Source organism: Peromyscus leucopus, chromosome 9 (genome assembly GCF_004664715.2).
Source record: "Peromyscus leucopus breed LL Stock chromosome 9, UCI_PerLeu_2.1, whole genome shotgun sequence".
Classification (NCBI taxonomy): Eukaryota; Metazoa; Chordata; class Mammalia; order Rodentia; family Cricetidae; genus Peromyscus; species Peromyscus leucopus.
This window is the reverse complement of record NC_051070.1, coordinates 66872084-66899429: the sequence shown is the minus strand read 5'-3', so window position 1 is coordinate 66899429 and position 27346 is coordinate 66872084. Positions and strand designations below refer to the sequence as shown.

General features: G+C 37.3%; 1 protein-coding gene across 12 annotated transcripts in view; it reads left to right on the top strand.

Annotated features, from left to right (window-relative positions):
- Nucleotides 1-27346, top strand: part of Zmym2 (zinc finger MYM-type containing 2) — an 85858-nt gene that overhangs the window by 19455 nt on the left and 39057 nt on the right. For 11 of the 12 annotated variants that reach the window (XR_005092176.1, XM_028858140.2, XM_028858137.2 and 8 more), the window contains 9 exons: nt 3009-3865; nt 13531-13816; nt 15636-15801; nt 16565-16777; nt 18771-18842; nt 20159-20309; nt 21184-21299; nt 24188-24304; nt 26467-26617. Coding sequence is in view for 11 of the 12 variants with exons in the window: in XM_028858140.2 (XP_028713973.1) it covers nt 3019-3865; nt 13531-13816; nt 15636-15801; nt 16565-16777; nt 18771-18842; nt 20159-20309; nt 21184-21299; nt 24188-24304; nt 26467-26617 (2119 nt within the window). In the remaining variant the exon portion in view is untranslated. The remainder of the gene's footprint in view (nt 1-3008; nt 3866-13530; nt 13817-15635; nt 15802-16564; nt 16778-18770; nt 18843-20158; nt 20310-21183; nt 21300-24187; nt 24305-26466; nt 26618-27346) is intronic. The other variant, XM_028858146.2, reaches the window with a different exon arrangement.

The following is a 27346-nucleotide window of genomic DNA, read 5'->3' as shown; positions in this document are numbered from 1 at the left end:
CTTAGCACTTGGGAGGATAAGGCAGGAGGATTGCCACAGGTTCAAGGCTACATATTGAGTACCTGGCCAGCTAGGACTACATAATAAGGCCCTATCTCAAACATAAAAGCCAAGTCCCCCCTAAATTAGCTTAAAAAAAAAAATGAAAATCATGTGATCCAAAAATTAAGCATATGATAAACAGTGAACACATTTTCTACCCTGTCACCCATTAATCGAAGTGATAGTTACATTTATGTCCTCTATCCTGGTAGCTCTTTGTACTTTTATGGTTTTAAGCCAGGTTTTTAAAATTTTCACAGCTAGGGGCTGGGGTGATGGCTCAGATGAAAAAATGGTTGCTGCACAAGCATGCAAGCATTAGGACCTGAGTTTGAGCACCCATGTAAGAAGCTGTGTGTGGTGGTGCATGTCTGTCATCCTAGCAGTGGAGAAGGAGACAGCAGGATCTCTGGAACTTGCTAGCCAGTCAGTCTAGTCAAATGGATGAGCTTCAGGTGAAGCAAGAGATTCTGTCTTAAAAATTAAGGTGGAAAGTGTTGGAGAGGTGACTCAGTGGTTAAGAGTGCTTCTTGTTCTTCCGGAAGACTTGAGTTTGTTCTTAGCACCCACTTTGAGCAGCTCACAACTGCCTGTAATTCCAGCTCCAGGGGATCTAATGCCCTCTCTTCGCCTCTGTGGATATCTACACACATGTGGCATGTACTTAGTACACGTACACATAAATAAAATAAAACTAAACCTTAATTAAAAAAATAAGGTAAAGAGCTGTCTTAGGGTTTCTATTGCTGTGAGAGACACTATGAACATGGCAACTCTTACAAAGGAGAACATTTACCTGGGGTGGTTTACATTTTCAGAGGTTTAGTCCATTATCATCATGGTGAGGACATGGCAGCATGAAGGCAGACATGGTGCTGGAGCTGAGAGTCTTGCATCTTGATTGCAGGAAGTGAACTCAGTCACTGGGTATGGCTTGAGCATAGATGAGACCTCAAAGCATGCCACCACAGTGACACACTACTACCTCCAACAAGGCCATACCTCCTAATAGTATCCCTCTCCATGAGCTTATGGGGGTTGATTACATTCAAACAAGAGCCACTGAGGAATAAATGCATGTTGCTTTCTGGCCTCTGTGCACATGTGCATACATGCCTATATATGTGTATACTCATGAATGTGCATACACACATACATAAATAGTACCTGTATATCTGTTGTCTCTTTAGGTAGCATCCTCTGAAAATAACATTGCCATCTATAAACCACTTCAACTTGTGTCATGTCTACAAATCTACCTAGAGTGTATGCTCTCTATTTCCCCCCTCGGCTTGGTCCACTGATCTCTTTCATCTCTAAGATCTCCAGATTTCTTGAGAATTAGTATTGCTACCTTTTGTGTACGTAATCTCATCTCCATGTATTCAAGAATTTTGTTCTGTTTTTTTTCTTTTATTAGCTCTGCCTTCTCTCTTTTTGGCTTCAACATAGGTAGGCATTATGTTAGGTATTTAGAGAATTTTAATTGGAGCTGGATGTGGTGGGGTGGCGCATGCCTGTTATAAACCAGTACTTGAGGCTGAGACAGGAGGGTTGCCATGATTTGAGACTAGATTGGGTTACAGAGTGAGAGCCTTTCTAAAAACAACAAATGAACAGAAATAGTTGAATGTAGCAGAACATTGGCTCTTGAGTTTAGAGGCTGTGTATTCAATACTGTATACTTGGACAAACTAGCTTCGCTAAGTTACAATTTTTGAGAGAGAGAGGGGGAGAGTGTTTGCTTGTGTGTGTGTGTGTGTGTGTGTGTATGTGTATGTGTATAAATTTTATTATTTTATGTGTATGTCTGCATCATGTATATTCCTAGTGCCCATGGAGGCCAGAAGAAACCATCTGATTCCCTGGAGTTACAGATGGTCATGAACAAACACGTGGGTGCTGAGAATTGGACCTAGATCCTCTGAAAAAAACCGTCAGTAAATTGCTGAGCCACCTCTCCAATGCCTAAGCTACAGTTCCTTCCTTTTTGGGGGGTTGGAGGTGGTTTAGAGACAGGGTTTCTCTCTGTAGCCCTGGCTGTCCTGGAACTTGCTCTGTAGACCAAGCTGGCCTTGAATTTAGTGATTTGCCTGCCCCTGCCTCAGTGCTGGGATTAAAGGTGTGCACTACCACTGCCTGGCCTTCCTTTATATATAAAGATAGGGTTTTAGTGTGTAGTTCTAGCTGGCCTGGAACTCTATGTAAAAGCAGGTTGGTCTGGAACTCCACCTGCTTTTGTTTGGAATTAAAGGCCTGTACAATGTCTGGCTTGTAATTTCTTAATTATTAACATAGGATACAAATTATACCTAGATGGAGGTTGTTTGGGAGATGATTGAACAGAGAAGTGGATTATATGGGTTTCCTATGGCTGCTGCAACAAACTACAATAAACTTGGTAGCTTAAAACAACAGAAATTTAACCTGATAGTTTTGGGGCCCAGAAATCTGGAATCCATTTCACTGGGATCAGATTAAGGTGTCAACAGTACCATACTTCTTAGGACCTGACAACCTTCTTAAACTGTATGGTTGTGAAAAATTTGTTAACAGTAAAATGAATGTTTCTGAGTGTCCAAAGACCAAATTAACAGTGAGTTCCAGGTTCAGTGAGAAAAAAAAAAAAAAATAGATGGAGAACAATAGAGGAAGATACCTGATGTTGACTCTTTACTTTCATATTATGTTAGTTTTGGATTTCTGTTGACACTTACTGTTTACATTTTGGTAAACTTTATAGAGTAAATAGTGTATCTCTAGAAAGAACGCGGGAGTGTATAGTACACATGATTACTGAGGATTGGCTGTTTTCCTTGTTCCCATGCATGTAGCTATATGGATATGTAAATAATGGAATGTTTAAGACCACAGAAGATATTACGGCAGTCTTACAACAGAAAATAAGTGCATCTTTAAAAATCAAGTCATATACTTACATATATATATTTCATTTCCCTGAACAGGTTCTTTGGCATGGACACAAGTTCAGTGGGAACATTAGAATTGACTGATCAAACTCCTGTTTTATTAGGAAGTACAGCCATGGCAACTAGTCTCACGAACGTAGGAAATTCATTTAGTGGCCCACCGAATCCTTTAGTGTCTAGATCTAGTAAGTTTCAGAATTCATCAATGGAAGATGATGATGACGTTGTTTTTATTGAACCTGTGCAACCTCCTCCATCTTCTGCACCTTCGGTTGCCGATCAAAGAAGCGTAACATTTACATCTTCAAAAAATGAAGAACTACAAGGAAATGATCCCAAAGTCCTTCCTTCATTGAAAGAGTTGGCTTCTCAGAAGGGCAGTGTAAGTGAGACAATTGTCATTGATGATGAAGAGGACATGGAGACAAATCAAGGGCAAGAGAAGAATTCCTCAAATTTTATTGAAAGGAGACCTTCTGAAACTAAAAACAGAACGAATGATGTGGATTTCTCCACTTCCACTTTTTCAAGAAGTAAGGTAAACACAGGAATGGGTAACAGTGGTATTACCACAGAACCAGACTCTGAAATTCAGATTGCTAATGTTACAACCTTAGAAACAGGCGTAAGCTCTGTGAGTGATGGCCAGCTAGAAAATACTGACGGGAGAGACATGAACTTAATGATTACTCATGTGACATCACTGCATAATACCAACCTGGGAGATGTCTCTAACGGACTTCAGTCAAGTAACTTTGGTGTTAATATACAAACATACACCCCATCTTTAACTTCACAGTCCAAGTCTGGAGTAGGACCTTTTAATCCTGGTAGGATGAATGTTGCAGGAGATGTATTTCAGAATGGCGAGTCTGCACCGCATCATAATCCTGGTAAGTAGTGATACTCTGCTTCATGCAAATGAATTTAATAATTTGTCTGATCCCTTTTTCATTGTAATAAGAGGTGTTGCTTTGTTTAATATCTTCATATAGAAAAATGTTTTCATTCTGTTGACATTAAAGCTTGAAATTTTAATGAATTGTAAAACAATGTGTAGTATTTGTGAAGTAGAATATTAATAGCAGTATGATTTTATGTTTAGTGAACAAAAATAATGTGTAATTATAGCATCTTGTCATTGCTTTTTGCTAATATGCATTAATGTTTAAATATGTAAATTAAAAGAAAAAGAATAATATCCTGAAAAATGTTATATAATTGAACTTACATTCTCTTCTGCATATTTTCCATATTTTTATTAAAGAATTGACTAAGGTATCCTTTTATTTCTTTTCTTTTGAAGAAAGCCAAATATATTATTTTTCATTTTTAAACTATTTTAAGGGATGATTGACAGGCACAGATTTACTATATTCTACTCAATGACTTTGAGATCCTTGTAGTTTGTTTGCTTGTTATTATCTTTGTTCTTTTGAGCCAGGGTCTCACTGTGTATCCTTGACTGGCCTGGAACTTGCTATGTAAACCAGGCTGACCTTGAACTCACAGAGATCTGCTTGCCTTTGTCTCCAAAGTGCTGGGATTAAAGGTGTGTGACAGTACATTTGCCTTGTGTTTGGTTTTGATTGCTTATCTATGTTGTTATTTTATTTTATTTTACTTTTTTCCAGTGTTTTCAATAAACATTTATTATCATTTTTGAAAGTTGGTATAGTTTTTGACTATTGGATCTTCCTTTCTGTGAGCTTCTTTGCTCATTGAAAAATAGTAAAATACAGAGATTGTAATAATTCTGGCCTTAGCTGGGTGTAGTGGCACATACCTGTACTTCCAGCACTTGAGAGATGAAGGCAGAAAGATCAGGAATTCAAAGCCATCCTTTGCCATGTAGCACATTGACGGCATCTTAGGCTATAGTGAGACACTATCTCAAAAAGCTCTCTCCCCAAACCAGGCAACATATAAAACTGGCCTTTTCACAACCATAATGGTATATGTTCCTCTGCTTTCATCTTTCTCTGCATGTAGATATGCCTGTCTCTATCTCAGTTTCTCTCTGTCTGTCTCCACTTATTCAGTCTCATTAGCAACTTTAACACCCTAGGATTGTGAAGAATTAATTTGAGTTACTAAAATGTAGATGATGTGCACTGCACTTTGATATATATGCCAGTTATTTTTTTTCTTTTTCTTTTTTTTTTTTTGAGACAGGGTTTCTCTGTGTAGCTTTGCGCCTTTCCTGGAACTCACTTGGTAGACCAGGCTGGCCTCGAACTCACAGAGATCCACCTGGCTTTGCCTCCCGAGTGCTGGGATTAAAGGCGTGCGCCACCACCGCCCGGCAGTTTTTTTTTTTTCAAAGATTTATTTATTATGTATGCAGTATTCTGCCTGTATGTATGCCTGCAGGCCAGAAGAGGGCACCAGATCTCATTACAGATGGTTGTGAGCCACCAAATGGGTGCTGGGAATTGAACTCAGATCCTTTGGAAGAGCAGCCAGTGCTCTTAACCGCTGAGCCATTTCTCCAGCCCCAGTTATTTCTTTTTTAAACTAATTTATTTATTCAATGTGTATGAGTTTGCCTGTGTGTATGTATCTGCACCATGAACTTGAGGCCAGAAGAGGTATAGAATTCTCAGAAACTGGAATTACAGATAGTTGTGAGCCCCCATGTGGGTGCTGGGAATCAAACTTGGGTCCTCTGGAGGTACAGCCAGTTACTCTTAATCTGTAAGCCAACTCTCCAGCCTGTTACTTTTGTTTATTTACTTGAACATTAGTATCTGATTAGTGAAGAATGTTTGGAAAATGCATAAGGGGCATTTAAGAATGGGGGGCAGAGTCCCTTATACTAATTGAACATGATCATTGTCAATGCTGTTGGTAATTATCTTTAAATTCTGGTAGTTTTGTTTGTGTTTTTTTTTAAATTAAGCCTAATTGAAATGTAGCTTTGTATACTATCATTTTATTTTATTTTTATTATCTTTAAATTTACTTTATTATTTTGTGTCTATGAGTGTTTTGCCTGCATGTATGTCTATGCACCATGTGTGTGCCTGGTGCCCAAGGAGGTGGTGTGCTTCCATGTACATGCTAAGAATTGAACTGAGGTCCTTTGCAAGAACAAACATTCTTAACCACTGAGCCTAATCTCCAGCCTTAGGTATTTTGTTTTTCCCTTTTAATATTATACTTCTCACAACATTAACAGTTTCTGTATAATTTGTGGGGAGTAGTTGAGACATGGTCAGATCCCACTTCGTATCTTTGAACTCACGGTGATCTTTCTGTTTCAGCCTTCTGAGTCTGGTATTCCTGGGATGTACCATGGCACCTCATTCTGTTTATATGTGTTCATGACTGTCCAGTGGGGATTTGTGTCCATTTCTACCTATGTTTTTTTCTATTTACTATATTTTGTTCATATTTCTGGTTATCTTAGCATATATTTCTAGAGGTGAAGTTAGGACATAGGTTATCCCCATACTTTTTAGTTTGGAAAAAAATGGAGCTGGGTGTGGTGTTGCACACCTTCAATCCCAATACTTGGGAGGCAGAGGCAGGCAGATTTCTGAGTGTGAACCCAGCCTGGTCTATAGAGCGAGTTCCAGGACAGCCAGGGGTGCACAAAGAAACCCTGTAGGAGTGGTGTGGGGGGATCAGATTCTGAGTGCAGGCATCAAAGGTGTGTGCCGCCACCCCCTGGCTGAAGAGATGTTTCTTCTTACTCATTTTAGAGATTTGTTTCAATACCTCTTCCCCATACATATGCATACATGTATATGTGTAAATACATACATGCATGAGTATTGTTATGTGTGAGTTTATATGAGCTTTGTGTGTGTGCTTGTCTTAGTCACTATTTTGTTGCTGTGAAGAGACCATGACCCAAACATCTCTTATAAAAGAAAGCATATAATTGCAGGCTTGCTTACAGTTTCAAAGGGTTGATCCAATATCATCATGGTGAGAGCTACATCCTGATCCACAGTCAGGGGAAGAGAGACTGGGCTTTGTGTGGGCTTTTGAAACCCAGTGACATACTTACTCCAACAAGGCCACACCTCCTAATCCCTCTCCAATAGTGCTACCTTCTGATGATCAAGCATTCAAATGTATGAACCTATCGGGGGACATTCTTATTCAAACCACCACAGTGTTATGTACACATGCATGTAGAGGCCTGTTGTTGGACATGTTCCTCAACCACTTTTTTATTTTTGAGGCAAGGTTTCCAAGTGAACCTGGAACCCATGGATTTGACTAGACTGGTTGACCAGCAAGCCCTAGGGATCCTCCTGGCTATGCTTCCCCAGTATTGGATTACAGGTGCACTTCATTGTACCTGTGGCTTTTTATTTTTTTTATTTTTTTTTAGTGTGTGTGCATTCTAGGTGATGACGTTTGGTTTTTATTCTTCCATGTAGAATTCTTTACCCAGACCTACTTCTTTTTTGAGACTGAGTTTTATGTAGCCCACACTTGGGTTCAGTATGTAACTAAGGATGACCTTGAACTTCTAATTGTTTTGCTTTTACAACTGAGTGCAGGGATTACAGGCTTGCACCACTACCATGCTCAGTTTAAAAATTTCTTTTTCCTCCTCCATAGTGTGTGTTAGGAAAAGCCTTAAATAAAAAATAAGAATTCTCATTTCCTCTCTATCTCACTTTCTCATTCTCACATATATTTGTACACATGCTGTCTTAGTTATTATATTGCTCTGATATAACACCAAGACCAAAAACAAGAAGAGGGAGAAAGGGTTTTTTTCATCCTCCATGTCCTGCTCACAGGCCTTCATGAATGGAAGGACAGAAACTTCAGACTGGAATGTGGGGGTAGGAGCTCATGCAGAGGTTATTTATGCTGTAGTGTTGGTTATTGGCTTACTCTCTCCTGACTTGGTCAACCTGCATTCTTTTTTTTTTTTTTTTACAAGACAGGGTTTCTCTGTGTAGCTTTGCGCCTTTCCTGGAGCTCACTTGGTAGCCCAGGCTGGCCTCGAACTCACAGAGATCCGCCTGGCTCTGCCTCCCGAGTGCTGGGACTAAAGGCGTGCGCCACCACCGCCCAGCCAGCCTGCATTCTTATAGCACCTCAGGACCACCTGTCCAAGGATGGCACCACTCATACAATGGACTAGGCCCTCCCGTATCAGTCAGTAATTAAGATTTGCCTGTAGACAACCCCCCCCCCCCAATCTTGCTCTGTAGACTAGGGTGGCCTTGAACTCATCACAGAGATCTGCCTGGCTCTGCCTCCCAGTGCTGGGATTAAAGGCGAGTGCCACTGCTGTCTGGTACCTATAGGCAAATCATATGGAGGTTTTTTCTCAAATAACTTGAGCTTGTTTGTCAAGTTAACATAAAATTAGCCAGGACACAGACAACCTTACAGGGGTTAGGTTCTCTTTCCTTCTGTCTTGTTGGACCTGGGGCTTGTTGAAACTTTACCTCTGAGCCATCTCACTTCCTCATGCATAGGTTTTGGAGTGTTAGGAATATGCTGTTATACAGACTCTACTGAGCCATACCCCAGACTGAGCTTTTTTGTTTTTTGTTTTTGTTTTTTGAGACAGGGTTTCTCTGTGTAGTCCTGGCTGTCTTGGAACTCACTCTGTAGACCAGGCTGGCCTCAAATTCAGAGATTCTCCTTCCTCTGCCTCCCCAGTTCTGGGATTAAAGGCGTGCACACCACTGCCCAGCCAGACTGAGCATTTTTGACTTTGGACATATATTGACATATGGCTTTCCAAAGCACAAGTTCATACTGCTAACATGTATATATTAACATATTTTTCTTTTCTCCCCCTCGAGACAGGGTTTCTTTGTGTAAAAGCCCTGGCTGTCCTGGAACTTGGCTTTGTTGACCAAGCTGGCCTTGAACTCACAGAGATCTGCCTGCTTCTGCCTCCTGAGTGCTGGAATTAAAGTGTGCTCCACCACTGCCTGTCTTAGAATAACTGTTTTTCTAATTATTATAAGTGTTTTAACTATTAGTATGAAGAAGCAAATAACAGCATTGATTATCACCATTAAGAAGAATCAGTTACTTTAGCCAGGGCTATATAGTGAGACCCTGTCTCAAAAATAAAAGTGAATTAATTGATAGTATCTGTAATTCTGAGAGCATAGTGTAGGTACGGTTTTGACTCTACACTATGCCTTTAAATACTTAACATTTTTTTTCTTTTTAAAAGATTTATTTTTATTTATGCCTTATGTGCCTGTCTGTTTTGTGCACGTGTGTGGGCAAGTGCCTGTAGAGATTAGAGGGGGTATCAGATCTTTTGGAGCTAACATCATAGGTAGTTGTGAACTACTTGACGTGGGTGCTGGGTACTGCAACTCCAGTCCTAGAAGAGCACCAAGTGCTCTTGATTGCTGAGCCATCCTCTAGCCCCCACAATAGTTCTTAAAGTTTGTCCATGTCAAGTGTATGTCTCAGAGTTCTTGATTCTCTACTTAGTTTTGTTCTAGGTTTTTAAATTTAACTACTCTTAGTAATCTGTGCATTTATCTTGTTATACTTATTTCTTTAGGAATATTTATGGGTCATAAAAATTATGTACTATCTGTATGCTACTTAATAATAATTATATAAAGGAATATAAAGTGCACTTAAGAAAAACATAGAGCTGGCAGGATAGCTCAGTGAATGAATGAATATCCATGCTACCAAGCCTGACCACTTGAGGTCCATCCAAGGAATTCACATGGTGGAAGAGAGCTGACTCCCAGAATGAGAGCTGATTTCCTCAAACTGTTAAAAAACAAAACAAAACAAAACACCCAAAATAATCAGACTGATTGATGCAGTTTTTAATTAGCTCTTGCATTTTGGGGGTGTTTACATTTGTAATAGAGAATAGTAGATTAAGAGAAAGAAAATTTATCTGGGTATCATGGTGCTGATCTGTATTCCTAGGCATGAGGGGTCAGTAATTCATTGCCATTCTCAGGTACATATAGAGTTTGAGGCCACCCTGACTGAAAAAGAGTGTTATAAAATCTTGCTGTTGATACCAGTTCTTCTACTGGTGTTATTTGGAAAAATGTAACTGTTAATCCTTTTATCTGTTTATATAAAACTGAGGGCTTAGATAAATGATTACCATTCCTGCCATTTAAATATGGGAGGAAGTGAAAACCTGGAAGTAGGGGAAATAGAAGAGCTGATATGTAAAGAAAGTCATACATTATTTCTACAGGCATGAAGCCAAATAAAATCTTTTTTTTTTTAAATATATATATTTTATTTTACAATACCATTCAGTTCTACATATCAGCCATGGGTTCCCCTATTCTCCCCCCTCCCACCTCCTCCCCTTACCCCTAGCCTACCCTCCATTCCCACCTCTTCCAGGACAAGTCCTCCCCCGAGGACTGCGATCAACCTGGTAGACTCAGTCCAGGGAGGTCCAGTCCCTTCCTCCCAGACTGAGCCAAGTGTCCCTGCATAAACTCCAGGTTTCAAACAGCCAACTCATGCAATGAGCACAGGACTCGGTCCCACTGCCTAGTTGCCTCCCAACCTGATCAAGCCAATCAACTGTCTCACCTAGCCAAATAAAATCTTAAAGCACCATTTCCCCCAAGTAAGTATCATCAAAAGATGATCCCACGAAATTGAAAGTCTTAGTGATCCAGTATTTGTATTAAAAACAAACAAAACAATTCTTGTTTTTGGAGACAGGATCTCACTCTGTATTGCTGGCTGGCCTGGAACTCTTGATTTACCTGCCTCTGCCTCCTGAAACTCAGATTAAAAATGTGTTCCACGATACCTTTCTTAAAAATCCTCTAGTTTAAGCATACTATGTGTAAGCATTTTGACCTTATTTATTTATATGTTTGTCCATCCATCTATCTATCCATCTATCCATCCATCCATCAATTTTTTGAGACAAGGTTTCTCTGTGTAGCCCTGGTTGTCCTGGATCTCACTCCAGGGAATCAGACAGTTTCTTCTGGCCTTGGACTCAGACATCTGAAAGACATGCACCATTACTACCCAGTGATTTTGGCCTTTTTAAAGATTTGTATTTGTGTCTGTGTGTCTCTGTAAATGTAGGGGTTGCCTGAAGAGGTCAGAAGAGGGTTTCTGATCCTATGAGCTGGTGCTACATGGAGTTGTGAGCTTCTTGACATGGGTGCTGATAACAGAACTTGGTTCATCTGGAAGAGCAGAAAGTGCCCCTAATTACCTAGCAATGTGTTCAGCCTCATATATATATTAAACTGTTTTTAACCATTTATTAAAATTGATCAGTTAAAATTGATGCTCGCAAGAAAATAGTTCCAGAATGTACTGTTTATTTTATGTGTGTGTGTATTTTATTTGAGACAGTCTGTTCTATGTGTTCATCTCTTCTATGTGTTCATATGTATTCATCTCAAATTAGCTTGCCTCCAGTGATTTATTTACTTGAGACTGCACATCCTAAAAGCTCTATAATTTCCCTAAGCAGTTATACCCGCTGGGGATCAAGTCTTTAAATACATGAGGGACATTGCTCATTCAAATCACCCATTACTCAAGGTTTCACATAGCCCCAGATGGCCTCAGAATAACTATACAGCCAATAATATCTTTGAATTTTAAAGGAATTTTTCTTTTATTTTTCTTTTATGTGTCAGTTTTTACTTACACATATGTATATGTACCACATGCATGCCTTCATGCCATGGAGACCAGGAGGTGGCAGATTCCCTAGAACTGGAGTTACTGATGGTTGTTAGCCACCATGTGGATACTGGGACTTGTACCCTAGTCCTCTGTAAGAGGAGTATTTTTAACTGCTGAGCCATCTTTACAGCTCCATGACTTGGAACTTTCAGTTCTTCTGTCCCCTCTTCCAAGTGCTGGGATTACAGAATTGTGTTACTGTGCCTATTTTTTTGTGGTGCTGAGGACTGAGCCTAGGCTTGGCGTGTACTCTACCTGTTGAGCCACACCACCATCTTTCATTCTTTTTTAAGTTGAAGAAGGAGCATTAATATAGTCAGGCAATAATACAAAATCTGACTGAAAGTATGCAATTGCTTGAAACCATGAGGCTGATTCTTAAATGCTTTTGTAGGTAAAGAAGTTTTTCAAGATTTGGTAACGTGCCTGGCTATTTGTTGGTTTTTCAAGACAAGGTTTCTCTGTCTGCACTTCCTGTCTCATAACCAATGACATTTTTTAGTGCTTTCTGTATGCTAGCCACTGTGCTAGCTTTTTATATGTGTTATCACATTGAATGTTTGGTACTAGTTCTAGTGTCAACAAGAGTGAAACACATTTTTCTAAGGAGTACACCAATCTTAGAAGTGGTCTTACTTACTGCTTTGTTATATGTATGTGCATGCGTGTTTGTGTAGGGTACATGTGCATTCCTTTGGATGCCAGAGATTAATCCTGAGTTTGAGACAAAGTCTCTAATTTGCCTGGAGCTCACTAAGTTGGCTAGGCTGGCTGGCCAGTGAGCCCTAGGGATCTGTCTTTGCCTCCTTCTGGGATTATGAGTGTGTGTATCAATCATACTTGGCTTGCTTTTTCTTCTTTAAAAATACTTGTTATATATACAGTGTTCTGCCTGCATGTATGCCTGCAGACCAGAAGAGGGCACCAGGTCTCATAGATGGTTGTGAACCATCTATGCAACCATATGGTTGCTGAGAATTGAACTCAGGACCCCTGAAAGAGCCATCTCTCCACTCCATTGGCTTGCTTTACAAACAAACAAACAAACAAACCAAAACCAAAACCAAAACCAAAACCAAAAAACAAAACAAACCAAGCAAACAAAATAAAAATAAAAACCATGAGTTCTATTGAATTCAGACCCTCATGCTTGTGCAGCAAGTACATTACCAACTGAGCTATTGTCCAGCTCCATTCCTTTTTTATTTTTATTTATTTATATTTATTTTTTTGGTTTTTCAAGACAGGGTTTCTCTGTGTAGCTTTGCGCCTTTCCTGGAACTCACTCTGTAGCCCAGGCTGGTCTTGAACTCACAGATCTCTGGCTCTACCTCCCTAGTGCTGGGATTAAAGGCGTGCGCCACCACCGCCTGGCTAATTTTTTAATTACATATGTACAGTATGTGGGGAGAGTCACATGTATGTCATGTACTTTTATTTAAACCGACAAACAGAAATAATATGCTTTTATCATGTAGAACATATTGATTAGAAATATGTATATATTGTGGAATGACTAAATCAAGCCAATCATATATTATGCCATGTGCTTTCTTTTTATGAGAACACTTGAAATCTATTGTCTTGCCATTTTTAAGACTATAATGTATTGTTTCTAGAAAGCAGACAATCTTAGCCACAGACTTTGTACTTCTGCAAAATTGCTGCTTCATTAGCATCTGAGACAAGGTCTTACTTTAGAGCTCAGGCTGGTCTTAAATTCATGGCAATCCTTCAGTTTCTTAAGTGTTGGGATTATAGGCATGAGCCACCATGTGTGGCTTTAATCAGTATTATAAACTTTGGCAAACTGGGAAATTAAAACTATTGCTTTGATAATTTCTATGTCTTTAAATATCTATTTATATTATTATTTTCTCTATGTTTTGTTTTTAAGATTCTTGGATCTCCCAGTCAGCATCATTTCCTCGTAACCAGAAACAACAAGGGGTGGATTCTTTATCACCAGTGGCCTCACTTCCTAAACAGATATTCCAGCCTTCTGCCCAACAACAACCCACTAAACCAGTTAAAGTCACGTGTGCAAACTGCAAAAAACCTCTACAGAAGGGGCAAACAGCTTATCAACGAAAAGGATCAGCTCACCTCTTTTGTTCAACTACCTGCCTTTCTTCATTCTCTCATAAACCTGCTCCAAAGAAACTCTGTGTTATGTGTAAAAAGTAAGATTAACCTTTTATACAGTTCCATGTGGCTGAATAATAATCATAAAAGTGTTTAGAAGTTTTATTGAGACTCTTAGAGATGAATTCATGTTTTAAAAATTGGTAAGCCACTTTGAATCTTGGAAGCTATAGATTGAGCTTTCTATTTGGTAGGTTTTGGGTAATTTGTTTAGACCCTTGTAATTATTTTGACTCTCTTCTCTAATGGACCCCTTGAATTTGTAAAAATGTGAATTTTTTGTTTTACTTTTTTTTTCCTTTTTACAGTGCTAGGGATTAAGCCCAGAGCCTCCCTCATAGAGGCATTCTACTACTGAATGCACTATTAACTGTAAGAATGTAGCTTAATGTTAGACAGTTAATTTACTTACATTTATGATATAGAATGTATATATGGTACAAGGTCTTACTTTAGAGTATATATGGTACATTCTGTATTAAAATAAGCTGCATTTTACACTGTTTTTGGACTGTGGTTATCTTCAATTTGACAAATCTCTGGGTTTTGTGTGAATATTTGTTTTGAGTGTTGTCAAAGTTTATAGTTTTATGACCTAAGTTAGCCCCCCCCCTTTTTTTTTGCTATTCTTGGGCATACAGTTTATATCCTGTTTTAGAACTGTTCTCAATGATTGCAAACAAAACTGGATGATACAATGTATTGCAGGGTCAAATGGATTTTCTGTACTCTCTAGGAGCTGCCCAAATCTGAAGCTATTTTTAGGTATTAGACATCTGGGAAGGACTTAGTGCTTTATTTTTGTAGTAAATCCAAGCACAGAAACAATTGTTCTATAGTGTATAGATTATTTTACAATACACTTAAATACTGTAAGAGAGTCTAGAAATTTGGTATTTCTTTAAATTCAGTAGTGTCATATTTTAGGTGTTTTTTTTTTTTTTGAGATATCTTGCTTTTAGTCCAGGCTGTTTTAGAACTTTATATAAAATATTCTGGCGCCGGGCGGCGGCGGTGGTGGTGGTGGTGGTGGTGGTGGTGGTGGTGGTGGTGCACGCTTTTAATCCCAGTACAGTACTCAGAAGACAGAGCCAGGTGGATCTCTGTGAGTTCGAGGCCAGCCTGGTCTACAGAGTGAGATCCAGGACAGGCACCACAACTACACAGAAGAAACCCTGTTTCAAAAAAAAAAAAAAAAAAGACAGTCTGGCTTCAAACTTGTGGCAATCCCCTATTTTTTTCTCATGCTAGGATTACAGGTGCATGCCCCCCCATATTCTATTTACTCATTTTATTTATTTATTTACACATTAATTAATTAATTCATTTTAAAATTTATGTCCAAACAGGGTCTTATGTAATCTAGGTTGCCTGTATATTGAGGACCTTGAACCTCCGACCCTTTTTACCTCCATCTTCTAAGTATTCGGATTATAGGTGTGAGCCACCATGCCTGGCAAGTGGTGCATTTAAGTAGAAAATATTTCGTATAGTCTCTCTTGATGTTAAATTTCTATACTCTAGGAATCTTATGTTTACCTTTTAATCGGAGAGGGGAATTGAACAGGCACTATCAGTTTAATTCCATGTAATTATGTTAATTTTATTTTCGTGTTTCCAATATCTAAAAGCCTTGTTAGTGCATTTGAAGATAAATTATTAGTGACAGGACCAAATATTTTGACTTTTTAATCTTATTGCCAAGAGTTCATATTTTATACTAAAAGTGATCTCCTGAATCTAAAAATGGTGTTTAATTTCTATGAGTCAATCTGTGGAAATTAAAAATATTGGTTATAACTGTTATTTTTAGTTTCTTTTGAAATGGAACTTTAAGTTGTACCTCTTGTTTTTCAGAGATATAACTACAATGAAAGGAACAATTGTTGCTCAAGTAGATTCAAGTGAGTCCTTCCAAGAATTTTGTAGCACATCTTGTCTGTCTCTCTATGAAGACAAGCAGAGTCCTGCTAAAGGAGCTCTAAATAAATCGAGATGCACAATCTGTGGCAAACTGACTGAGGTTTGTACTTGTGTACTTTTCATTTACTCTCATGTGAGATTATTGCAGGTGTTGACAGCTTTCCCTACTTTTTATTGGTGCACGTATCATTAGAAGAGAGGATATGTAAACTTTTTAGAGTATTCTATTATGCGATCCTAGTCTTCCAAGAAAGCTGACTCAGGAAGAATTACCTTGTTTATTTCATAGGTTGAGAGTAATCACAGTATTATGATTGTACTTTTTCTTTTTTTTATTGGTCTAATAATATGTTTATTTATACAAATACACTGACTACATAAAAAGACAAACATGGGCAAATAGAAGTGAAAGAATTTTCAACAAAATAAATTCACATTAATTATGACATTAAAGTAACCTGTATATGCATACCTTATTTGAATTGTTTGTAGTACTGGCTTTTCTTCTCTCTTGCCTAGTGCAGTGTACTCTATCATTTCTTTTGGAGTTGTCTAAAGACTTATAGTAAGTCTGTTTATGAAATGTAACATTAACACAATCCAGACATGGTTTTTCTGTTGTTTTTAATCTATCTTTAGAGAAATTTATAGTGATAATCACTGGGGTCATTCATTTTCGATAGTGCCTTGCATGTGTGCCTATGTTCTTGTGTATATAAACAGTTTAAAGACATAGGATATGTAGTTTGATTTTTCCTTTTCCTCACATTTAGCTTTCTTGGGTGTTTGTTGCTGTTGGATCGATCAGCTTTTTAGCTACTTGAAACAGATACACTCTTTAAAATTGTTTGTTTTTCTTTTAGATTCGCCATGAAGTTAGTTTTAAAAATATGACTCATAAGCTGTGCAGTGATCACTGCTTCAATCGATACAGAATGGCCAATGGTCTAATAATGAATTGCTGTGAACAGTGTGGAGAATATTTGCCTAGTAAAGGTGCTGGAAATAATGTTCTGGTGATCGATGGTCAGCAGAAAAGATTTTGCTGTCAGAGTTGTGTCAGTGAATACAAACAGGTAATTTATGTGCTAAAAAACCCCAGGTGTTCTTTTGGGTGAGTTTGGAAGCATTGTAGTTCTAATATAGGAAGATTTAGCCATATTTATCTTGGAATCTCATTTAAGTTCATAATTTTCTTTATGTGAAGATGGCCTACCTCAAATGAATTAAGAATATATGTAGGTTGTTGGAAATCAACTTGTGATTTTTACATACAATAGTAAATGCTACTAGTGTAATTCCTCTTTTGAATTTTCTTTTGGGGGAGTTGGAGAGGGGTTTTCAAACTGTTAGAGCTTGGGTTGGGAATGATTACCTTTATATTTCAGCTTTAAGATTAGTTTCCAGTTTTTGGTCTCTAGTTTGAGTTTGTAAATACATTTAGAAGTAAAATATGCATAATAGATAAGCTGTATATATACAGAACAAAACAGCAGACTAAGGTACTACCTTACAAATCATAGTAATCAAGGCGAAAACAAGCACCTAAGCTAAAACTTATTTATTATAAGCCATCATAAAAATGCTTCAATAATTACAATTTGCTTGAAGAAGAAATAAAGTAGAACTTCTCAATTAAAAACAGGTATGGAGCCAGGTGTGTGCTGCACACCTTTAATCCCAGTACTTCAGAGACTGAGGCAGGCAGATCTCTGGAATTCAGGCTGGAACCAAGGTTACATAGTAAGACCCCATCTCAAAAGACAAAGAAATAAATGTGTTATGCTGCCGTTGGTGTTGGGTTTCTAGAGTAGAAGGTGAATGTTTTGTCTCTCTATGCTGCCGTTGGTGTTGAGTTTCTTCTATAAGCTCTTCTGTTGCTCATTTCAAAATTTTATTCTTGTCTTTAATTTTAACAAATTGTTGATGTTTCTTGTCTTTTTTTGGGGGGGGGCAGGGATGAAATTAATCTAGGGTTTACTCAGCTTCTATCTGTAGATTACCTCTTCTGCCTGATATGAGGCATCTTCAGGCATTATTTCTTGGAAAACTCTTCTTTTTGTCTTATTCCTTCAGAGCTCCAAAGATATGAAATAGTACAATTTCTGCTTATTGTCTTACAATTGTCTGATTCTTTAAGACCGGATCTTACTATGTAGCCTTGGTTCCAGCCTGAATTCCAGAGATCTGCCTGCCTCAGTCTCTGAAGTGCTGGGATTAAAGGTGTGCAGCACCACACCTGGCTCCATACCTGTATGTATGTATGTATGTATGTATGTATGTATGTATGTATGTATGTATGTATTTATTTATTTTTGGTTTTTCGAGATAGGTTTTCTCTGTGTAGCTTTGCGCCTTTCCTGGGACTCACTTGGTAGCCCAGGCTGGCCTCGAACTCACAGAGATCCTCCTGGCTCTGCCTCCTGAGTGCTGGGATTAAAGGCGTGCGCCACCACCGCCCGGCTCCATACCTGTTTTTTAATTGAGAGGTTCTGCTTTATTTCTTCTTCAAGCATATTGTAATTATTGAAGCATTTTTATGATGGCTACTTACGAAATTTTTGCCTGCTATTCTAACATTGGTAATTTGGGTTTTGACATCTATTACCTTACTAATTTTAAAGTTTTAACTTTGCTTTTTGGTGATGAGGATTGCTGTTTTTAACTTAAATTACTTTGTAGTCTAGGGCTCTTTTCTTTTTTCCTCGTATTTTGTGTGTGTGTGTGTGTGTGTGTGTGTGTTGTATGTGTGTGTTTTGTATGTGTGTGTGTGTGTTAATCATAATACTATTATGCTTATCTAGCATTAAAGAACAGGTGTTGGTTCTTGAATGCTGCTGGGGTGTGCAGGGATGAATCAAAACTCTGTTTTTCTTTTCTACATTGTTCTGTTAATGTTTTATCATTTCCCCCCTCTTCAGCAGTGAGCACAGAACAGAAAATACACTGTTGAAAATTAGGAGATTAAAAATCAGTCAACAATTGAAGCAACTTTAATAGATTATTTATTTGCTTTTCAGTCTAACAGCTTTTCTTTATGTACTTATAAAATCTTTTACAATGTTTTAGGTAGGTAGCCATCCAAGTTTCCTGAAGGAAGTTCGAGATCACATGCAGGACTCTTTCTTAATGCAGCCTGAGGTGAGCAGGAATGTTGGTGAGATTGAAGACCCATTCAAAAATTTTTTTTTAATTTCATGTTTGTTTGTATGTGTATATATGTATGTGGGCTTGTGCATGCCAAGGTGGGTGTATGAAGGTTAGAGGACAACTTGTAGAAATTAATTATCTTCTTATAATATGTAGGTCCCTGGTATCAAATGTATATGAAAAATCACATCCATTTGAAGCATTAAAATGTATTTTAGCATAATTATATAAGTATATTAAAATTTATTCTCCTTAATTATAGCAGATGACAAATGTTTTCATTTCTCCAAGAGATAGATTTTTTACTTCTACTAAATTTTACCTGTCTTTTGTCAGAAAATCTTTGTGTTCCTAGAAAATTCTTTTCAGATACTGTTTCTTGATATTGTTTACCCAGATTATTAACAACCCTCTGATACAATTGACATCCTGCTTTTAATGTTTCTTAGCCACTGAGGCTGTGTGTGTGTGTGTGTGTGTGTGTGTGTGTGTGTGTTCTCCCTATGCTCCATTTTGCAGTGTTTTTTTTTTTTTTTTGTTGGTATTGTTGCTGCTGTATCTTTTTGAGACAGGGTCACATTATGTAGCTTAGCCTCCTGCCTCAACTTCCTTCATGCTGAGATTGAGCTATGCAGGGTTACTGCCAGCTCCTTCCATATCTCTACTTCTTACACTCGCACATGTTAGTTCTTAGCCCGAGCCCTCTTCTGAAATACCTGTAGTTAAGTAGCCATAGTTCTGTTTTGTGTAGCTCCCTTCAGTATTTTGTTTTCTAAATTGTAGTTGTCCAGAACGTCATCTGTTTCCTCAACTCAGTAAAACTTCTGGTTTCCAATCCACCTCCAGGCTGTGAGATTTAATAGCCATACATAGAACTTGCTTTCTTCTTGTTTCTTAGAGATGCAGTCTTGAACATAGTACCAAAACCATTGTACACACACAGAAAAGGTACTATGTCTTTCCTAGATTTTCAACTAAATATAGACGAAATCATTGTTTTTTGAAGGAGAGTTAAATGGTGATGATTGGTTTGCTAGAACCTAGTTTAGTTGATGGCACATTTAGTTTGCATCTAGAAAGAGTGTAATAGAATCACTTTGAAAAGACAGCAGATGCTTTGAACCAGGTATGATGGCATGTGTCTATAATCCTAGATCTTAAGGGGCTAAGAAAAGAAGATCATAAGTTTTGAAGCCTGCCTGGGCTCCATAGAGAGCTCTGTCTTTTGCTTTTAAAAAAAATGCTATGATGAAATTAGTTCTAGTTGAATTTTTTTTTTAAATTATCTTTTTATGTTCAAATTTTAGAAATATGGAAAACTGACAACTTGTACTGGTTGCCGAACACAGTGCAGGTTTTTTGATATGACTCAGTGCATAGGTCCTAATGGATATATGGAGCCATATTGTTCAACTGCCTGCATGAATAGTCACAAGACAAAATATGCAAAATCACAAAGTAAGTTTCAGGTCTTTGGAAAGTTTAATGACATAATTGTTTATTAAAGGTAACATTTTAATTTTACACCGTTTTAACAGTGTTTGGTTTTCTCATACGAACTTCTTTATTGCAAGTATAAAATTATTTTGATGGGGGCCTGGAGAGAGGACTCAGAGGTTAAGAGCACTGACTCCTCTTCCAGGGGTCCTAAGTTCAACTCCCAGCAACCACATGGTGGCTCACAACCATCTGTATTGAGATCTGGTGCCCTCTTCTGGCCTGCAGGGACACATGCAGACAGAATACTGTATACATAATAAATAAATAAATCTTTAAAAAAATTATTTTGATGATTCCCATACTTTTTAATTTTTAAAAGTTAGTGAGGTTTTATTTGTATCTGAAATTTTTAGCTAAAACTGTTAACTACACCCATAATTTTCTAAAATATTTTTATGTATGTATCTGTGTACACTTTAGATTAGTTAATAGTTTTTTTAATGGCAGTATGTTTTTTTTATTGAATATTTATTCTCATTTTATGTTTACGGGTTTTTTTGCCGGTGTGGTCTATGTGCACTTGTGTGCATGCAGTGCCCACAGAGGTCTGAAGAGGGTGAAGGGTCATCTGGAACTGGTGTTAAAGGTGGTTAGTTGCTTTGTGGGTGCTGGGAACTGAACTTGGGTCCTTTGCAAAAACTCTTAATTGCTGAGCCACTTATTAAACCCTGGCAGTAATTTTGAAGATGCAAATAATTTTGAAAAACGTAAGGTGCAAATAATATGAGAATAATTTATATATAGAGAGACCCCTTTAAACAATCAGTTAACATTTTTAGAAACCCTTCTTTTTCTTTATAAAGAAATCAGGTATGCATCTTTTTTCTTCTAGGTTTGGGAATTATTTGCCATTTTTGTAAGCGAAACTCTTTACCTCAATACCAAGCCACAATGCCTGATGGAAAACTATATAACTTTTGCAATTCCAGTTGTGTGGCTAAATTTCAGGTTTGTTATTTATTTTCCCCCACCCCCATAAAACACAAATAGAAAACAATTAGTGTAATATGCTTTATCTTTTCTGCTACTTTTTACTTAATTTGTTTAAGGCCTGATTGGAGGGTGGAAACTATATCATGAATCACAGAAGGCCTGGTTGAACTTCTGTACAGATTTGATGTGATACAGATCTTGAAGGAAAATGAATTTTAGTGTGGTTTAGTTCAGTGTTGGATATATAGTGCTTTTCCTGTTAGGTAGTTTGAGTAGCAGTGTTCTGTGATAAATGAATGAAATATATAGGTTTCTTTAGCCTGGAAATATTAAGCATATATGTTTTCCAAATTAGAAAGGAACGTTGTAAAAAGGGGGATTTAGATCTTTTATAGTAATATGAGGTCCATTTCAGGGAGACATTTCTGATTTGGTAAATGGTAAGAATTGTCTGACATAGTCCTTCAAACTTGGAGTATGAATAATCTCAGATGTTTAGGAAGTGTTGAGACTTAACTTGGTTGACCATTCTGAAGGAGTAGTTTCGAGGGACTCAAGTATTAGGTAGTACTAGTAGGTTTACGTATTGTATGTGAGAATTTCAGGTATTGCTCAAAGGTTCAAGCCAGTGCATAAAGCTATGATTCATGAGTTACTTCATCCAACAGTTCTACTTTATTTTAGGTACTGTGCTGTATGTTAATTTATTTAAACTGCAACTGTAGTCTTTTACATATGCTATGTAACATAACAGTAGTTATTACAACAGTTACTGCCATTTAAATTGAGATTTTTTTTTTTTTTTTTTTTTTTCCCGAGACAGGGTTTCTCTGTGTAGCTTTGCGCCTTTCCTGGAACTCACTTGGTAGCCCAGGCTGGCCTCGAACCCACAGAGATCCGCCTGGCTCTGCCTCCCGAGTGCTGGGATTAAAGGCGTGCGCCACCACCGCCTGGCCTTAAATTGAGATTTTTAAACTCAGTCATGTGAATGAATATTGTTTTCTTGAGTTAAATCCTCATTGAAGTTAGATAATAAATTTGTTCAAGACTAAACTGTTGTAAGTTGAAGTCATGGCCATTGATAGATAAAGTTCTCAAAGTGGTACATAATGTTTCTATTTTGTTGGTTTTTCTTAAACTAGAAATAAAGGAATAATTAATTTGTGAAGAGAAGGATAGTGATGATGGCCTGCTGCTTGTCAGATATTAAAACCACCTGTATTTCCTCTGATGTTAGGTATACTGGACTGATACAGATAATGTCTTCACTACTTCATTCTCCACCCTGCTTTTGAAAGTGTTCAATGTTCTAGCTCAGGCTGGCCTCAAACTGGAAGTCATAATGCCTTTCTCAAACTTCTAAGTGCTAGGATTGCAGGCTTGAGTCGTTATGATCAGCTTAATTACTTTTTCCATTTACTTGAAACTTCTCTTGTCTATGGTTTGATGAGGCTGTGTATATGTACATTAAATATTTTTAAGAAACAACTTTGAGTAATGTACAGATAAAGATGTAAATATCCATCCTTATATAGTCTATATACAAATAAGACAAAGTTGATAAAGAGGCAATATTTTAATCTCTCAGGCACATCGTATATCTTGAACTTTATGTCTGTATTAGGATATTTTACTTTTAAAAGCAAGATAAGAGGGCTGGAGAGATCAGCAATTAAGAGCACAGGGTGCTCTTCCAGGAGACATGGTTCAATTCCCAGCACCCACATGACTGCTCACAGTTGTCTGTACCTTCAGTTCCAGGGGATCTGGTACTCTCACACAGACATACATGCAGGCAGAACACCAATGCACATAAAAATAAACAAATCTTTAAAAAAAGCAAGATAATAGAATACTACTCTTTTGTCTCTTTAAGCTATTATAAAAAATAGCTTATAAGCAAAATTTGCTATTTCTCATAGTTTTGGAACTTAGAAAATCCAATATGGCTCTTGCAAGTTTGTGGCTCAAAGGCCTCTTAGGCTTGACTAGATGAAACTGGATGAGGTAATACAAAAGGCATGTGACATTTTAGTCATCAGATAGTAAATGTCTTTTTTGCTTCTTTCTTCCTTTCACAAATTTTAATTGTATTGTACAATATGGTATTTAAAAATGATTGTTTCTCCCTCTATTGTTTCTTTCTTTTTCTTTTTCTCTTTTGGTTTTTTTGAGACAGGATTTCTCTGTGTAGCTTTTGGAGCCTATCATGGCACTGGCACTGTAGACCAGGCTGGCCTCGAACTCACAGAGATCCATCTGCCTCTCAAGTGCTGGGATTAAAGGTGTGTGCCATCACCGCTTGGCTTAGTTACCTTTTTAAAAAGTAATACATGCTGTTTTCCTTGATTAAGGACTTGGAGTGAGAATTATGGGAGTAATGTTGTGGGGCAAGTCATTCATAACTCAGTATTTGATCAATGCAGGGTTATCTGTCTCCTTCATGTCTTTACCCTACTAACCGCCCTCCCTTCTTATCCCTCTTCACTGCTTGTATTTTGTAGTTCAGAACTTGGACAGCTAACCTTACTGTTAAGCATTTTCTTCAGCTGAAGTAATTAAGCTGTAGTTTTTCCTTTTCATATTTTATTTTAGGTAATTATTGGTAAACATTTCAATTTATAAAGCTTACAGTGTACTTTAAAAAAATTTTTTTTTGCAGTACTGGGCATTGAAGCTAGGGCCTTTAACTTACTACTCAAGCATCCTTCCACTGAGCTACATCCCAGCCCTTTGACACAGTGTATTTTAAAGGGAAAATTAAGAATGATTGTTTCACCTACTAAAAAAACAATTAGCAAATAAACTATTGTATTCTGCATCTAGTAGACATTTGATAGTACTTGCAGGTAGAAGTTGTAAAAATACATGTCAGACTAAGTGTATTTTGTTCTTTATTTTAGGCTCTAAGCATGCAGTCATCTCCAAATGGCCAATTTGTAGCACCCAGTGATATTCAGTTGAAATGCAACTACTGTAAAAATTCCTTTTGTTCAAAACCAGAAATCTTGGAATGGGAGGCAAGTCTTGTTTCCTTATATGTGTTATCTAATGCTAAGATGAGAATGTAATAAAATAACTGGCATTTCTATTTGGAAACCTTTCTTAGTGGATATAAGTTTCATATTTTGTGTTGTTGGTTTGTCTACTCATGTGGAAATGAAATCAACAGGATAGATTTCAGGTGAAGCAATTTAATGAAGTCACATGCATAATTAATGTGCTTGTAACAGAATATAAAAAGTCACTTTATACACACAGAGTGTCTGTTGACTATTTTACTGTTTCTCCTCATTATCATCATCTGTGAACTATAAATACCGTACTGCTCAATATTTGTAGAATTAGAATATGTAAGTCACACACTGTACTGTCATTTAACATCTTATATTTTAGTAAGAGAGTAGAGGCCTGTGAATGTAGTTGATTTTCTTCTTAGCACTCTTAACCTATTTTAGTGTACTTGCTTACTTTGTCATATTCTTTCTTTTGCTGTTGGCACTTCTCAACAGTGAGTTTATTTCCATGAGAGGAGAGTAATGGATAGATTGATCCAGGCTGCTCATTGCCGTGCTGAACAGTGTTTAGTTTTGTCTATTCTTTAAGCTTTTTTTGGGTGTATTGAGTGGTCCGAGGTATAACCTGAAGTAAATACTTAAAAGTTATATAAGATATCGAACTAAAAATCTGACCACTTTTTGTGATTGTTCATACATCACTTAAAATGTAACACTCAGGTGAGAAGTGATACCTAGAATTATACTTCATGATTTCTAAACTATTTGGAAATCTGAGAAAGTTGATTATTTTAGTTCCTATAAAATTCTGTAGTTTATTGTTTTGTTTGGTGCTGTCTCCAGTGTAGTTAAATCAGTCATTCTTTGGAGACTCTTGATGGCATCCTGTCCTGAGTTTTAGACTAATAACTACTTAACTAGTAGCAAAAATAATACTGAATGCCCGACATGAGAAAAATAAGGAGTGACCAGGGAGTGAGGAAAGAAAGTCATGGGCAAGCCCTCAAATAGTATCATATAGGAAATAAATGTCTTACTATTATTATTATTATTATTTTTTCCAGAGCTGTGGATTGAATTTAGGGCCTAGCGCTTGCTCTAGCGCTTGCTAAATCCCCAACCCCTATATGTCTTATAATAAACTTAAATTCAATAATTTCAGATGAAAATCATTGCTACCCAGATTTTATAGTGATATGGTATTGATAACTTCAGTGTTAGATGCCATTAAGAGATACTGTCCTATTGAGTGAGCATCTCCCTCAGGAGACTATGAGTTTAAAGCCTTTTTTCAGTCCATCATTAGCAGCTATGAATTTTTTCTTTTTCTTTTTCATGTGTGTGTCTTTGTATGTTTCTGTGCGACTGTGTGTGTCTGTGTGTCCTTCTTAGCCATTTTTTTCTCCTTGACTTTTTTATTCATAATGCGGCAGTTTCCCATTCACGACTGCTATAGTTGTTTGCTGCATTGCTTTATTTCCTTACTTCAGTCTTCAGATATCTCTAATATGTATTAAGTGGATGATTTTGACTTCATCTGTAGCTGCCATAATTTGGGAGAAAAGTTACTTTTTTTCAAATTTTATTTCTTAAATCCTGGCTCTTTCTTTAAAAAGTAGGCCTGTCAGCTGTGACTTTGAAGCCAGGACAAATAGTAATTAACCATTTTTCATTTAAGGAAACTAACTTAGTCTCAAGGTTTGCATCAGTGCTGTAGAATAGCACTAATTGAAAACTTTGACAGAATAAATGTTTTTATTAAAGTGTGTCAGGAAAGTGTTTGAATCTACCTGTCTGTTTTTAACAAAGAGTATCTTGCATTGACTAAAAATGTTGTATCTTGTATTTCTGTAGCTTACATTGTATTTTTTCATTAATCTTTTTTGTTCTTCAATTCAGTTAGCATTTCCAGACTGATACTTCATGTTAGTGATTGTTCACCTAGTCATAGAATACTTTTAGGGTAGTTAATGATGCTGAATTTAGTGGAGCTATGTTTATATTTAGTGAATTGGTTAGCTTAGATGTCTGTGGCCTATAGGAAATGTGTCTCCAAGGATCATAGCATTAAATGATTTAACTTACTGTAAAAGTGGCTTGTTTGTTTCTTAAACTTGGTCTTGAGATGGTTCTCATACTTACCAAGGTTCCCATTGTGCATTTAGAACAAAGTTCATCAGTTCTGCAGCAAAACTTGCTCAGATGACTATAAGAAGTTGCATTGCATAGTTACATATTGCGAATACTGCCAAGAGGAGAAGACGCTTCATGAAACAGTAAATTTCTCTGGCGTCAAGAGACCTTTCTGTAGTGAAGGCAAGTGTGTACACAGTGTCCATTGTTCATAATGTTTACTATATATAATTAATGCCCTTTTGCCAAAATTATTATGTAATTACAGATGTCTAGAATAGTTGCACTATTTTAATAAGGCTGAATAAAACTTAAGTTTACTTTTCTGTTGAATCGTTTTGTTGTTTTACATATGTTTTTAGATTTCTGGGTCTCCAATTTTCATCTTTAGAAATTTGGGGATAAAAGGAAAGAAAGCATTGTTACACCATGTCATCTCTAAACTTGTATGTTGTGGCCTGAAAGCTGATTTTCAAGAGCAAAGAATGGTTTATGTTAGCTGCTTTTTCTCTACCAGCTTGCTACAGATGTTTTTAGTAGACATATTGATCATCACTGATCTCAAAATCTGAAACCCATGATACTTTAGAAGTTTCAGGTTTAGGATTTTTAGGTTAGGAAGCTCAGTCAATAAAGTGCTTCTTTTCAAAATAAATAAATAAACACCTCATAACTCACCCAAATCTGAAATTCCTCTGACCCCAAGCATTTTAGATAAGGGTCACTGATGGATAGGTGGGGGGAATTGCATGCAGTGACAACTAGAGAGGGTACATTTAGGGTATGGGTGTCTGGGGCACATTCTGTTCTGTTAAAACGTTTACAAACGGGCTGGAGAGATGGCTGCTCTTCCAAAGGTCCTGAGTTCAATTCCCAGCAACCACATGGTAGCTCACAGCCATCTGTAATGAG